The following is a 16,296-nucleotide window of genomic DNA, read 5'->3' as shown; positions in this document are numbered from 1 at the left end:
AGCGCCTAGCTCTCCCATTACCCTGGGGGATGGGTTGGTGGTTGGGTCTGGTTTGTTGTTGATGTATTTAGTGTAAATGGAGTTTTTGTTTTTCTTATTAAAACCTTGTTTGAGTTATTTTTGAGTCCCTTTTTAATGCATGGTCTCCCCAGCAAGCTCTCTGCAGCACAACCATACTGCAAATAGCCAACAGAAGCAAGCTTGCTTCTCCCCAGCCCCACAAACTCGGGGGACAGCGGGGCAAGCCGCTGCCCCACGGAGGCTAGAGAGGCTGTCCCTGAAGGCAGAAGAGGGAGATGGAGCGCCCCATCTCCCTCTTCTAGCTTGGGGGTGGCTGCGCAAAGCCTCTGCAGGGCAGCGGAGTGCGCTGCCCCACAGAGGCTAGGGAGGCTGTCCCTGAAGGCAGAAGAGGGAGAGGGAGCGCTCCGTCTCCCTCTTCTAGCTTGGGGATGGCTGCGCAAACCTGGGGGGGAAATAAAAAAATTTCCCTTGATTTCCCCCCCAAAAAACTAGGTGCGCCCTATGGGCCGGTGCGTCCTATAGGGCGAAAAATACGGTAGTTGGTCTTTCCAGAGGGGATTTTACCAAGTAATATAGAAAGCAAAATTTGAAAGTGAAACAAAAAAGCCTCGCCCCCCTTTCCATTCTGACAAACCGGCTCCACACAGATGATAATCCTTCTTCCACTCGAATCCTTTTTAGCACCTCAATGGCTGAATTAATTAGCAGAGTAATTATTATTATTATTATTATTATTATTATTATTATTATTATTTATACCGCGCCCTCCTCAGCCAAGACCGGGCTCAGGGTGGCTAACAACCTATAATAAAAACAAGTTGATTGAAATACAACTTAAAAAACAAGATTAAAGTACAACATTAAAAGATCAAAATGCAACCTCATCACAGGAGGAGAAAGGAAAAAAGAAAGAGGGGGAGAGAATCAAATTGATTCCAAGGCAAAGGCCAGGCAGAACAACTCTGTCTTACAGGCCCTGTGGAAAGAAATGAGATCCTGCAGGGCCCTGGTCTCATGAGACAGAGCGTTCCACCAGGCCGGAGCCAGTGTTGAAAAGGCCCTGGCTCTGGTTGAGGCTAATCTGACTTCCTTAGGGCCTGGGACCTCTAGGGTGTTGCTATTTATGGACCTTAAGGTCCTCCGTGGGGCATACCGGGAGAGGCGGTCCCGTAGGTATGAGGGTCCTAAGCCATGAAGGGCTTTAAAGGTCAAAACCAGCACCTTAAATCTGCCCCTGTACTCCACCGGGAGCCAGTGCAGCTGGAAAAGCACTGGGTGAATATGCTCCCATGGCAGAGACCCCATGAGGAGCCTTGCTGCAGCATTCTGCACCCTCTGGAGTTTCTGGGACAGCTTCAAGGGCAGCCCTGCATAGAGCGAATTACAGTAGTCAAGCCTGGAGGTGACCGTCACATGAATCACTCTTTCTCCCTCCTCACTCAGAGCATGTCCAAAACTTAAATCCAATTTTTCATTTTAAGAGATGACTTTGGAGAGTTGTCAAGAAACGCACAGTGCTTTCCATCCAGTGCCCCATGCCCCCTCATTCGTTCCAAACTTGGAGCCAGATGTTGGACAAACGATGGATGAGACTGCCACCCCTGACCCTGGGGGAGTAGGGAGGCTGATTACTCCCATCTCAGCCTCTGATATCTTGTGCGTACAGCTGTGATGAAATTTCTAGCCGTCTTCCATAGAACCAAGCCGGAAGTAATATTCTGTGTCACTCCTGCATCTTATAATCTGCTCTTGTACCTGTTGTGCTTTCTGTTCTGAGACTTTCTGAGCTTTTATTGACCTTCGGCTGGGCGGAGGAATGCTGTCCAATGTCTGTGAATCTGTTAACCACCTCCATCTCTATTAATTTTCCAGTGTTTCTTCTCCTAGCTGTTCCCCATTCAGTATTTCCCAGCTTCTGCTTTCTGAACTATGTCCCTCTGCAAACCACTGTTCCAAATCTATACTGTCCTCCTGCTCCTGTAAAGATTCAGGATCAGGGGGAGGGGGTGGCTCCCACCATTCCTCCTCCGCGCAGCCCTCCTCAACATGGTCCCTGACAGGTGGTCACCTTTGATCTTGTAGAGCAGTGATGGCCAAACTTGGCCCTCCAGCTGTTTTGGGACTACAACTCTCATCATCCCTAGGTAACAGGACCAATGGTCAGGGATGATGGGAACTGTAGTCCCAAAACAGCTGGAGGGCCAAGTTTGGCCATCACTGTTGTAGAGGGTCACAATGCTGGAATTGTGCATGTCTTGTGGCACAGATCCTGTTTCCCAACACTGCAAGAGAAGGCCATGGAGGTGCGTCATGAGAGAGGAGTTGAGGCGTATTTTCAACATTTTTGTTGGTATTCTGTCCTGTCCAGGGGGGTTTTTGTGATGCAGTGGCTGTGATGCAAGCACACCTCAAGCAGCTTTTGTCCATTCTCATTCATGCTACCTATACCAAAGTCACCTATGCAAGTGCCCCATGTGTGATGATCACCCCAAACTCCAGCACTGAAATCTCCCAGCAGGAATAGGTGTTTGCAGGCTGGGAACTTCCTGATAGCGTGGTCTAGCACCTCACAGAACTGGTCCTTGGTCCATATGTCAGAGCACATAGTGGGAGCATAGATGCTCAAGATGTTAACCAGGAGGTGGTTGAGAGATGAAGGGGAAACAAGCATTCTGAGCCCTTGGTCAGTGGTTCTGTCACAGACAGCAGAGAGCTCCCTTTTTTAAGAATAAATTTTATTAGAGTTTATAAAAAGAGATACAAAACTTAAGACCAAATATCTTTTTTATCCAACATTAACCTAAATAAAATAAAAAGAGAGAAAAATAGGAAACGGAAAAGGAAAGGAGGAGAAAAGAAAGGAAGAGGGGGGGGAATGAGAGAAAATGATAAGAAGAAAGAGATAGAAAAGAACTTAAAAAAGAAAACAGAAAAGATAAAATACAGAAATTTAAAAACTTCCAAGTCTTCATCTGTCCACTATACTGTATATAAACTATAGGTACTTCATTCATGGCAATATGTCACCCAACAAAACCACGTTCTATAACCAAGTATTACCTTTAATCTCCAAATCCATACGTCATTATTTCATTTTCTTTTTCATGCAAAAAGTCTATGAGAGTATTCCGATCTTTAGTAAATGTTAACAATGACCTCTCTCTGATTAAACATGTCAATCTTGCCATCTCGGCTAAGTCTGTTAATTTTAACAACCATTCTTCCATTAGAAGAGTTACAGATAGGTAGCCGTGTTGGTCTGTCATAGTCAAAACAAAATAAAAAAATTCCTTCCAGTAGCACCTTAAAGACCAACTAAGTTAGTTCTTGGTATGAGCTTTCGTGTGCATGCTTGGTATGAGCTTTTCGTGTGCATTTCGTGTATCTGAAGAAGTGTGCATGCACACGAAAGCTCATACCAAGAACTAACTCCATTAGAAGACTCAGTCATGTGTCATTCCATCTTTGTGCATACAATAGTCTCCTGCCATAATCATATATTGAAAAAATAGTTATTTTCTAATTGTATATCCATAAGTCCAAGCAGGAAGAGTTCTGGTTTCAGCTGGAACTTAATCTTCATAATTCTCCACATCAATGCATGCATTTGTATCCAAATTTTTTTATTAACTTTTTTACATGTCCACCAAGCATGATAAAATGTTTGTCTCGTTTATATAAGTCACTGTGGCACAATACTGTACTCTGATCTTTTAAACAAGATGCTGGACTGCTGTGAATGCAGGATGACAGCAGGTAGGTATTGCCTTGAAGCAAAGCAGCTCCCTCAGGAGGAGGGGTTGGGCAAATTCACACCAATTAACATACACCCACACCCAGTGATATTCAGTTCTTAACTATTCTCAGTTAGGATTTAAGTGGGTTGGCTGACAATGTTCTCTTGCACGTAACATCAAATGTTGTCCTATAAAAGCCAGCGGCATTAGCTAAGGCGACGTCCTGATCTCTGTGCCTCTGAGAGAAATGGCATTTGGTGGAAGTCTGTGGACACTGATATTATACATGACCATTTTCATTCATTTCTTGCTGTTTGCATGGGGAGCTTATTATCGCCTTATCAGGATGCAGCTGCCTCGAGAAATCAGCTGTCGTGGAAAGTTACTACTTTTCGATTTCTCTCTAGGATATGGACTTATACTGGTAAGGTTTTTTTACATATATCACAGGGATGAAGTTAGGTAAAGGTAAAGGGATCCCTAACAGTTAAGTCAGTTAACTGTCAGGACAGTTAAGTTGCAAACGACTCTGGGGCTGTGGCGGTCATCTCACTTTACAGGCCGAGGGAGCCAGCATTTGTCCACAGACAGTTTTTCTGGGTCATGTGGCCAGCATGACTAAGCCGCTTCTGGCAAAGCCAGGGCAGTGCACAGAAATGCCATTTACCTTCCCGCCGGAGCGGTACCTATTTATCTACTTGCACTTTGACATGCTTTTGAGAACTGCTAGGTAGGCAGGAGCTGGGACCAAACAACAGAAGCTCACCCCGTCGCGGGGCCTCGAACCGCTGACCTTCTGATTAACAAGTCCAAGCGGCACGGTGGTTTAAACCACAGCGCCAACTGCTGATGAAGTTACACCCCTATAAAAAGGGCTGCAATGTTTGTAATATTTCTCGAATATTCTTCAGATAGGCAATTAAGAGGTGACATCATAATATTATGCAAGACAGGGAGAAATTGGATAGAGAAAAGCCCCCCCCCCTCCTTCTCTCTTGGCACTAGAAGTTGTGGAGAATCCACTGGAGTTGAATGTTGGAAGATTCAGGACAGATAGAAGGAAGTACTTCTTCACACCTGACATATTCAAACTATGGAGCTCTCTCACACAGGAGGCAGTGATGGCTGCCAAACTGAATAGCTTCCAAAGAGGATTAGATAAATTCATGGAAGAGAAGGTTTTGGGTGGCTATTAGCCTCCATGGCTAGGCTCTGAACCTGGAAAACATAGAAAGGGAGAGGGCTCTTGTGTTCAGCTTCTGCTTGCGGGTTTCCCATTGGGGCACCTGGTTGGCCACTGTGAGATGCCGGACTAGATAGGACATTGCCCTAATCCAGCAGGCGCTATTCATATCCACTTAGGTGGATTTATTCTGAGGAGGACTAGCACCGAACACCACCCACTTAGCGTGGTTTCTCATGGTGTCCATCAAGAAGAAGCATACAAGGAAGTGGAATGGTCAGGGGCTTCACTTCTGTGCTGCTCAGGAAGAATCACTCTCCATCCAAAGAGGAAGGAAAAGATATAATAATAATAATAATAATAATAATAATAATAATAATAATAATTATTTTTATTTAAACCCCGCCCTTCCCTGTTCAGAAAACCGGGCTCAGGGCGGCTAACAACAAATTTAAAACACTTAATTGATGCAACAAAAAACAGTATGCAGTGTAGTCACCTCACATGTGGGCATTCCATTCCACAGGTAATAGACATATGTTTCATACACACACACGCACGCACGCGCACACACACACACACACACAGAGTGAGGGGGGGAAAGTATTTGATCCCCTGCTAAATTTTCCCGTTTGCCCTTTGACGAAGAAATGACCAGTCCATAATTTTAATGGTAGGTTTATTGTAGCTGTGAGAGACAGAATAACGACAGGAAAGCCCCCAGAAACCCAGGCGACAAAAGTCAGAGATTATGGACTTGTCATTTCTTCATCAGAGGGCAAATGAGCAAATTTAGCAGGGGGATCAAATACTCCCCTCCCCCCTCTATATATATGAGAAAGATTTGATGCTAATTATCAATGGTAAATTTTTTTGTTCAATCAGGCAGGAATTCTGGAAAAACTGGGCATCTGCCATAGATTTGCCTTACTCAGGGCTGCGTGCATGTTCATTCCAGTAATGAGGGACCCAAAGCTGATCATAAAGGATCTGGATTTTGATGGAGTGCCAGGGAGGGTGTACTGGCCTAAAACATCACCTGCTGGGAAAAGAAGAGGAATCATCTTTTTTCATGGAGGTTGTGGACTATTTGGAAGCATCCGTAAGTTCTGTGAATTGTTTTTGAAATGGTTCACTATGTTCTTTGAGGAGAATTTGGGGCGCTACTATAATGTAAAGTTCCTGAAATGTTTGCTATGGAGGGGTGGGGGTGGTTTGTGCTGCCCTCATATCATTTGAATAAAATATTGCGGGGGGGGGGGTCAAGTAAGCCCTGCCCTGCATATTGATCACATGATCAATACACACACACCATTGGAATGGCAATACCCATCAATTTTGGGGGGACTGGCTCCCCTAAAATATTTTTATTGGGGGGGGCCGAAGGGACCACAGCCCTTAGGTGTTGGGCAGGCATTTTCATTATTTGCTCAAACTGTCTTGCCGCCGTGAGCAAGCTGGCTGCTGAATTCTGCATCAGCTGCAGTTTCTGAACAGTAGGTAGTGTAAGTTCAATGAACTTGGCAGGATGGGATTGTAAAAAATAAAAATTAAAAATGAGGCTGAGGCTGAGGCTTCCCGTTGTATGGGTGACCAGTTCTGTGGTAATCCTAGCATCGTGGCCAATGAAAAACCTTTAAATTTTCATAGAAGGCGTTTTTGCTTCATGCGCCAATGGACTTCTATGAAAAGTCTTCCAGAGAAGGTCAGAAATAATGCAGAAAGAAGCTCAGGAATGTGGGTTGAGGTCTGTTTGGTTCTGTTCTAATTTTTACCCATTGACACTGCTTGATCTGAGCTACTGATCAAAATCCACATAATGGTTTTCAGCTGGCAATGCCCCATTTATCAATGGTTCAGTCCAACTTAGTTTTTCTCAGAGGAAACCTATTAAAGGTGCTTGTTGTTTTCTAATAAAAAAATAGCAGACCAGAATTAATCATAGCTGTTAATTTCACCAAGTTTACTTTTAGTAGGACTAACACTGGATCCAACTCATAGTGAATTCAATGTCAATTGCTAAGAGCATGGGTCAGCAAACCTGTCCCTCAGACCTTGTGGGGGGCCAGACTATATTTTGGGGGGGAAATATGAATGAATTCCTATGCCCCACAAATAACCCAGAGATGCATTTTAAATAAAAGCACACATTCTACTCATGTAAAAACATGCTGATTCCCAAACCATCTGCGGGCCGGATTTAGAAAGTGATTGGGCCAGATCCAGCCCCTGGGCCTTAGTTTGCCTACCCATGGCTAAGAGGTTTTGTAATGGAGCCTATCAAATAATCTCTGATAGTGTCTCTGTGTGTGTTCTGTTCTTTTTTCCAGGAACCACTGAAAGGATCTGCCGTGCCATCGCCCACCAAACTGACTCAGTGGTTATGTGTCCTGAGTAAGTATCTTCACTCTTGTTGTAGCAGAAAAAAAGAGTAATTCTCCTCAGCTTCTAACTCTTCCTAACACCTGAGCTCAGAGAAAGCCTGATAAAGTTTTAACATAGTGATTTTGCCAACCGTTATTGTGAGATTTTGACCAGCTTCGGCCCATCTGAAGCTGATACAGGCTCGTCTTATCTTGAGCCCAAGCAGAGTAGTCCACACAGCAGAAGGATAAGCAGTATGTGCCACATTCTTAACTTTATTTCCACTCTATGCTGAGAGAATACAAACATGCATCTTGCCTCTGTGAGAGCAGAGAAGCAACTGTCTCTCTAACAAAGAAACCGAGAGAACACTGAAAAACAGGAAACCAGTGTACGTCACATCCAGTCTCCCATTTCCCGTGGGAATCCAACAGTAACTTGGACTGTGGAATGCAAAACAATGTCTTGTGACTGCAGTTGCTGCTCAGTGAGGGAAATAGAAACCAACAGTTATAATACCTTTGCATTTAGATTTTCATACCTTGGGCCCCAATCCCTCTGGCTTTTAGCATCTTTTCTGGAGCAGGCCCAAAGGGCTCAACATGCAATTGTCATGATGGCTAGCCAGGTGGCCAATGAGAAGCCCACAAACAGGACCCGAGCATTAGACCACCACCCCCAGTTGCAATTTACATCAACTGGTATTCAGAAGCATTACTGCCTGTGATAGTGGAGGGGGCACCCCCCCTTGTGACTAGCAGGGGGGGTGTTTTCAGCCGGAACTCACCAGAACTCACTTCTTTGTTGCGTTCTGGCACCTTTTTGGTGTGTTCCGGCAGCTCTGTAGTGTTGCAGTACCCTTGGAAAACCTTATCCTCCATGAGAGGATGGTATTGCTTCTAAATCCATCACAATTTTATCTATCACAATTTTCTATATCCTGCCTTTCAGGACACAACTCCTTCCAAGGCAGCACACAACAAACATTAAACTTAATTTGCAGAAACCAGCACATCAGACACACTTACCTTCCCAAGACAGCAGTGGTAAATTGGGAGAAGTGTCATTTGCCAGAACTTCAGAGCCCTTAACAACACAAGCCTTCCCCACAGTAATGGCCACCATCTCTCTGCCCTTGCTGCCTTAATGCACCGTTGGTGCATGATCTGAAGCCTCCTGGTCAAGATGGGCGAACTCGACTTGTTGGTTTTAGAGGCCACAAGGGATACAGTGGGCAGAAAGAGAAGCCTGGTGGAACGGAGAGAACCAGTGACACACAGTTATCTCAGGAAGGCAAGGTGGGACTTTCTGGAGATGGTGTCACCCTGCATGTGAAAAAAGGGCATTGAGTCCAGGAAGCAAGAAATCCCAGAAGAGGCAGACTTCTCCACATAATCATTGTGGGTGGTCATACTGGGTCCCAAGAGGGATTTTGTACTGGGGTTGTGTTCCCATCCTCCTTGTGGCGATCACACAGGGTCCCCGGATGTTTGACGGTCTATTGATCCCTGTGCCACCACTGTGATTGCCTCTTTGCTGCCACCAACCCATTTCTCTCGGGTACACATGGAGTCCAGACGGTTGTTAACATTAACAAATAGTCGAGTTTATTTTATAGGCATGAACAACTAACAACTTCAAACTGATTATCCCACTATCTGACTCCACCTAACAGTTCCTCTCACTCTCTCACAACACAACTCGACCAACCCACAGACTTATCCTCCCTCTTCCTTCTCCAACTCCCAACTCTCTTTTTTTTAATATAATATATTTATTAGGTTTTACAGAAAAAAGAAGCACATAACAACCACAGAAATAAAGAAAAACAAAGACAATCAAAAATACATGTAAAACAGATAAAAAAACCAAAAGGTAGAAAAAGGTAAATTCCATCCATCAAAAAGAAAAAAAAATTAAAATAAAAACTCCAACCTTTAAATTCATAATTTCAGAACTTTCTTTCTTGACTTCCTCACGCCTCCCTTTTATGTGTTCCTCTTTACCCAATCAAATACAGCAAATCCTTACCCTCTTTCATAACTCATTTCTAATTATTAAAGTCATTCTATTATGTCTCCAATCTTTCCTCCTTATGTTTAAACGCCTTTAACATATTATTTACTTTTGACATAATATTATTTCAATCTTTCGCCCTTTTTCTGTTACAATTTTACATAGTTTTGAACCTATGTCACTAATGCCATATTGTTTTAATCTCCAGCAACATTTTAGCATACATAAATTTTGCAGTGTTTCTGCAGATTCTTTAAACTTCTTCCAGTCCTCTTCCACCGCTTCTTCTCCCAGATCTCGGATTCTGCCTGTCATTTCTGCCATCTCCATGTAGTCTATTACTTGCATCTGCCATTCTTCCAAGGTGGGCAAATCTTGTGTCTTCCAATACTTTGCGATAAGTATTCTTGCTGCTGTTGTTGCGTACATAAAAAACGTTCTATCTTTCTTTAACACCAATTGGCCGACTATGCCCAGGAGAAAGGCCTCTGGTTTCTTAAGGAAGGTATATTTAAATACCTTTTTCATTTCATTATATATCATCTCCCAGAAAGCCTTAATCCTTGGGCACGTCCACCAGAGGTGAAAGAATGTACCCTCAGTTTCTTTACATTTCCAACATTTATTATCAGGCAGGTGATAAATTTTAGGAAGCTTGACTGGGGTCATGTACCACCTATAAATCATTTTCATAATATTCTCTCTTAAGGCATTGCATGCCGTAAACTTCATAGCGGTGGTCCACAACTTTTCCCAGTCAGCAAACATAATGTTATGACCGATGTCCTGTGCCCATTTAAATCATAGCTGATTTAACTGTTTCATCCTGTGTATTCCACTTTAACAGCAAGTTATACATTCTTGAAAGAATCTTAGTTTTAGGTTCTAACAATTCTGTTTCCAATTTCGATTTTTCCACCTGGAAGCCCAATTTCTTGTCCAAATTATAGGCCTCTCTTATTTGATAGTAATGAAGCCAATCTCGCACTTTATCTTTTAATTTCTCAAAGCTCTGCAGTTTCAATTTATCTCCTTCTTGTTCTAATATCTCCCAATATTTCGGCCATTTGGCCTCCACCAACTCGCAACTCTCAACAACCAACTGACTTCCACACACCTCCGACTCTAACTTTTACTCCTCCCCTCGGGTTCCCACTGGCCAATCACTTCACACACATTTAACCCTTTCCTTATGATCCACCTAGGAGGCAAACGCCACACTCCTGATCAAAACGCTCAGGGAGATCCTGAGATGGAAAATGAAATCAAGGAAGCATCCAAAATAGAGAAGCGTTTTAATGGCACGGAGAAAGCGGCCAGGGGAAAGTTTTTATCCCTCTCTCTTAACTCTAGAACATGTGGACATTCAATGAAGCTGAATGCTGGAAAATTCAGATAAAAGAAAGTATGGCTTTAAAAGAGGGTTAAACAAATGCACACAGTATAAGGCTACGAGTGGCTACTAGCCATGATGGCGATAGTCTGCCTCTGCAGTTGGAGGCAGTGTCCTTCTGAAGAACAGTTGCTGGAAACTGTGGGAGGGGAAAGTACCACTTTACTCATGTCCTGATTGTGAGTTTCTCCAATGATTGACCAGTAGCCACTGAGAACGGGATGCTCAACTAGCATTTTATCTGGGTTCAGAACCTCAAGCACATTGGCTGGATGCTGCACTCCAGGCCTCTCCATTTCTCCCAGTGAACTCACCCCAACCCCCCGCCACACACCATTGCCCCTCTTTTGCACCATCCTTGAGTGGCATCTGCCTGCCTTGCTTGCTTGGGTGGAGGATCGGGAATGGGTGGAGGATAGGGAACCAGCCCACTTCTTAAATGGGAAAGTTCACATTTGCTTTCCATTTTTGCCTCTTGTCCCATCCACAGTTGGCATGTTGCCCCCTGGAAGGTTACATAGAATGGAAAGTGGCCCTCAGGGCGAGAAAGATTCCCAACCCTTGCAATATGTCATGCAGGAAAATATTCCTTGTTTGTGTTGCTGAATATTGAAGATATCTTGCTTTCTCTTTAGATTTCGTTTAGGTCCTGAGTATCCATTTCCAACCGCAGTACAGGACTGCTGTACTGCTGCAATACACTTTCTGAAGAATGCAGAGGAATACGGAGTGGACCCCAGCCGCATTGCCTTTGCTGGGGAGAGTAGTGGAGGCACATATGCTACAGCCATTTGTCAAGAACTGGTGACCAGAGAGGACCTCCCAAGAGTGCGAGCTCAAGTCCTCATTTACCCATTCCTCCAAGGAATGGACTTCAATTTGCCATCCTATCAACAAAACCATTCAGTTCCTCCCTTGTTCCGGAAAAGAGCTGTCAGTCTTGGTTTGACATATCTCACTGGGAAGACAATGAATGTAGATGGAATTCTGAAAGGCGCCCAAGTCCCTCCTGATTTGAGAGAGAAATACCGAAAATGGATCAATGCTGATAACATTCCAGAAGAATTTAAAGCTAGGGGCTATGTTCCTGTAGAACCTGCTCCATTTTCAGAAGAACTTTATGAACAAGTTAAAAGAGCTGGTGAGACAATGTTTGCCCCCCTTTTAGCAGAGGATGACATAATCTGCCAGCTCCCAGAGACTTTCATTCTAACCTGTGAATATGATGTTCTCCGGGACGATGGGCTGTTGTACAAGAAGCGGTTAGAGGACAATGGTGTTCCAGTGACATGGTATCATGTTCAAGATGGATTCCACGGAATAATGGTCTTTGCTGGTTGTGGGCGGATCCTTGAATATCCGAGCACACAGAAATGTTTGCAGAGTGTAATACAGTTCTTAAAAGGTTTATAGAAATGAATGATTTTAATAAATTAGACTGAGTAAAACTTTGGATCAGAGTTTTTCTTTTTACTTCAGGATTGTTACAATGAGGAAAAAATATCCTCCCACAAAAGAGGAAGAATCATATCCTCATTTCTCCCTCATTCACTTGAATAAATATCAAATGATATTTGATATGTCATTATAAAATATTGTGGGTCATACCTTGGTTTTTTACCTTGTTTTTTTTTCATCAAATGTTAGTAATACAGTGGTCCCTCGAGTTACAAACACCTCGGGTTACAAACACTTTGGGTTACAGACTCTGCTAACCCGGAAGCAATACCTCGGGTTAAGAACTTTACCTCAGGATGAGAACAGAAATTGTGCGGCAGCAGCAGGAGGCCCCATTAGCTATACTGGTGCTTCAGGTTAAGAACAGTTTCAGGTTAAGAACGGACCTCCAGAACAAATTACCGTAGGTTCGTTGCCAGAAGTACCACTGTACTTGGCCACACCATTTTCCAAAATGCTGTTTCTTTCTCTGATGATGGTTGCTGGTTGCTGTGTTCCACCCCCTGGTGTCACATTTTAATTCTCTCTCCTCCCTCCCTCCCTCTGTGTCCTTTGTTACTCCCCCTTGAACATCATTGTGGGTGGGGAACAGAGTTTGGAAGCAGAAAAAAAGAAAAGTAAAATACTTCTTTCATCATGCTAAAACAGGTCACCCAATGTAAATGATAGAGCAGAAGAAGGGGATTTTGGACAAACCATATCATTAATGTAGGAAAAATGTGATATGACCTGCTAGCAGGGCTAGCAGAAAGCCAATAGCCAAAGTTGACAAATAATAAATCATATAACAATGTGGGTCAATAAAAAGTAAGAAACGAGCAAGCTCTCTGCTTATCTGCTCATCTGCTTCTGTAACTGCAAGCTTCACTTGCACAAAGTAGACTGTTGGCTAAAAGCAGGTGGGGCGCTTAAAGTCAACAGAAGTTTATAGAGTGGTTAGAATGTTTGACAGTGTAATAGATTGTTACATGCAAGTGTGATAAAGTAAGTGTGATCTCAAAAACACCCATGGGTCATCATGACCCAGAAAAACAATCCAGAACATTTAGTGGTTTTTGTGGATTTGCATATACTCACAACTCTCCTGCCAACCTAGCAGTTCGAAAGCACGTCCAGGTGCAAGTAGATAAATAGGTACCACTCCAGCAGGAAGGTAAACAGCGTTTCTGTGTGCTGCTCTGGTTCGTCAAAAGCGGCTTAGTCATGCTGGCCACATGTACGCCGGCTCCCTCGGCCAATAAAGCGAGATGAGCACTGCAACCCCAGAGTCGGTCACGACTGGACCTAATGGTCAGGGGTCCCTTTACCTTTACTATATACACACAACTACCAAACCTAATGGGGTGACATACCATATAAGGTTTAAAGTAAATAGTGGGTAAAGGTCTGCAAAATGATGGTGAGGGGAGATATCAACAAAGGCGGGCTAATTGCTAATATGCTTAACTATTGCATCTAATAGGCTATAGGTGCAAAAACAATTAACCAATAGAAGTAAAGGGGTGGGTAAGCTAAGAGCTGAGGCGTGCTTAGCAAAATGTATAAAGATGTGGCCGTCATGTCAATCAGGGCTCTCTCCTACTTTGCAGCATATGCTGAGGAGAGGTGCCCATACAGCGCTGTTTGTGAAATAAAGAAGCTTCGTTTTGCCTGGCAAGTGGTGTTTGGCTCCATCTTTTCACAGAATCCATCTGGCAAAAGATCCGTAGGGGCAAATTTGTCAAACAATTAATTTACAGCATATGTTGCCAAAAAGAGGTATAGTTGCAAAATCACTGGAAATGCTTCACCCAAGGAGTTTCATTGTGTGACGTAGAGCATAGTGAGGAGACCTGTAACTGGAGGCGCGAGAAACTGTCTACAGCATTTTGCAGGATAAATCTGGGACCTCTTCCCATTTTGCATTCCATCTCTACAGGCAAACACGCCATATTCTTTCCATGGCAACTGGGTGCCAGAAACACCCACAGTAGCTCTGCAGTCAAGATGAAATAATTCTGCAAATTTGATGGAATTCCAAGTCATAGTATAATCTAATCAACAACAGAGCTGCCTATCTTATTTTTCTTGCAAAAAAATAAATAAAACCAATTGAAAAAGCAGAAACCTCAAACACGGAGTGGGGGTGGGGTTGGGGGTTCCCAGAGGATTCCCCCCCCCCCTTTGGCCCTTGGTAGGACAATAACATTTGTCATTTATTTATTCATTTGAAATATTTATAAAGTACTAAAGATTGGATGTATGTGGTGTTAGGGGAGGGTTAGTACCTCTGGTGGGGATGTGTCATGCTCCATGTGTGGCAGTTTATGAGGGCAGCCATACGTCTGAATTTCCCCAGACATTACTGGGATTTCAAAGGCAGAAATGATGTCCGGGGGGGGGGGGGAGAGATTTCTGAAATGTGCTGCTTTGTCTTGTATCCTAGGCAAGTTTTTGTTTTTTAAAAAAAGCTCAACAATAAAATAAACTCAGAAGGAGCAGCTCTCAGCAAAACATTTATTAGATTTCTTAGCTGCCCTTCATAAGATTATCGGGCAGGTCACAACAAGGAAACCTATAATTGTACAATATCAGTTCCTGCCTACTCAAACTGGGATTTCTTTTTGTTGCGGCATCTGCTTGTTATTGAAACCTGTGTAACTTTAGCAGACTATTCACAGGTGCTGAAGGACCTAGTCAGAGCTGCCAAGGCATGGGTAGGCAAACTAAGGCCTGGGGGCCAGATCTGGCCCAATCGCCTTCTAAATCCGGCCCACGGACGGTCCGGGAATCAGCATGTTTTTACATGAGTAGAATGTGTGCTTTTATTTAAAATGCATCTCTGGTTTATTTGTGAGGCATAGGAATTCATTCATTTCCCCCCTTCATAATATAGTCCGGCCCCTCACAAGGTCTGAGGGACAGGGGACCTGCCCCCTGCTGAAAAAGTTTGCTGACCCGTGCCAAGGCATCACAAGGAGATCCCCTGCCTATGATGGCAGTGAACTGGCATGTTTATTGGGCCTAAGGTGCTGCTTCTGCCACCTCAGGACAAGATGGCCGCCCAGGAGGGACAGGTCAGACCCCAATGGCTTCTTCTCTGACAGGGCCCAGGGTTTTGAGCCAAGGACTTCTCATTCACCCACTTATGCTACACGTGAATAAGGAATGCTTCTTTCTGTGTCAACTGAGAGTTTTTTTCTTCTCATGGGTAAAGCCAGCATTTACAAAGAGGTAAAGGACTCACTCCCATAGTAAAGACAAAGGGGGATGTCCTCTTCATATGGGAAAGAGTTGGCATCATCCAGAAGGCATATGAGAAGATCATGACTACCCAGCATGGCCAGTGCTCAAGGATGATGGGAGTTGTAGTTCAAGAACATCTAGGGACCCAAGGTTGAGACCCAAAGAACACTGAAGGGCCCAAAGTTCTCCTCCCCCCAAACACTGAAATTGAAGAATGCTAGTAAAATAATCCCCTCTGATTCAAGCAAGGCCTGTCACAAGTGAGCTCTTCTTCTGTGCCCTTTTCCCCACAGCAATGTTGGCTTTCCTTCCTTGCCCTCATCACCTCCACCCTATGGTGTCATGGCATTAGGTGGTGGCCTGCAGCATTATCTTGAGGACAAATCAACACTTGCAACTTTCATTTGGATTACTGCAACATGTTATGCATGGAGTTGAATTTGGAAATGTCTGGAAAGGTCAATTAGTACCAGCAATGACTGTTGGGACATAGATTGGCACTTGACAACATAACAATATCTAATCCATCTCCCAACCTCTTCAGTAGACCCCATTCTGTCAAATGTAATTGTTTATGGAAATCCAAAGGGCTTGGTTTAGCTTATTGCACACATGCTCCTCATTGCTAAATATTCAAACTCCAGCAGATATCATGCAACAACGTCTGCCTGGAAGTTATGCTGCAACTATTATTGTAATTCACATTGAGAGAATCAGAGAATGTGTTCCACATCCATTGAGATGTATCCAATGTTAGTCCAACTCAGACATGACCGATTGGGTTCCTATAGCTCCTGCTCCATTTTCAAAAGACCTTTATGAACAAGTTAAAAGAGGTACTGGGGCAATGTTTGCCTCCCTTCTAGCAGAGGATGACATATGCCGCCAGCTCCAGAGAC

The 16,296-nt window shown here is 43.8% G+C and overlaps 1 protein-coding gene across 2 annotated transcripts; it reads left to right on the top strand.

Moving 5' to 3' along the window:
- The first annotated feature begins 3,488 nt into the window (after positions 1–3,488).
- LOC309359029 (arylacetamide deacetylase-like 4) lies at positions 3,489–12,162 on the top strand. Of its 2 annotated transcripts, XM_081892459.1 has the most exons (4): positions 3,503–4,182; positions 5,827–6,043; positions 7,272–7,335; positions 11,350–12,162. In XM_081892459.1, the coding sequence occupies exons 1-4, from the start codon at positions 4,006–4,008 to the stop codon at positions 12,125–12,127; spliced, it is 1,236 nt and encodes a 411-aa protein (XP_081748585.1). In that variant the 5' UTR covers positions 3,503–4,005; the 3' UTR covers positions 12,128–12,162. The 2 variants fall into 2 exon arrangements, with proteins under 2 accessions (XP_081748586.1, XP_081748585.1); XM_081892460.1 differs by lacking the exon at positions 5,827–6,043 and having other exon boundaries at positions 3,489–4,182.
- The last annotated feature ends 4,134 nt before the right edge of the window (positions 12,163–16,296 follow it).

Source organism: Podarcis melisellensis (genome assembly GCF_964234715.1).
Source record: "Podarcis melisellensis genome assembly, chromosome: 16".
Taxonomy (NCBI): Eukaryota; Metazoa; Chordata; class Lepidosauria; order Squamata; family Lacertidae; genus Podarcis; species Podarcis melisellensis.
Note: the sequence above shows the minus strand (reverse complement) of the source record. Positions and strands in the feature narration are given on the sequence as shown.

Coding starts and splice junctions, on each gene's coding strand:
- LOC309359029 (XM_081892459.1), top strand. CDS start 4,006: ATGGCATTTGGTGGAAGTCTGTGGACACTGATATTATACATGACCATT. Junction 4,183..5,826: donor TAGGATATGGACTTATACTG/GTAAGGTTTTTT, acceptor TTGTTCAATCAG/GCAGGAATTCTGGAAAAACT. Junction 7,336..11,349: donor TCAGTGGTTATGTGTCCTGA/GTAAGTATCTTC, acceptor CTTTCTCTTTAG/ATTTCGTTTAGGTCCTGAGT.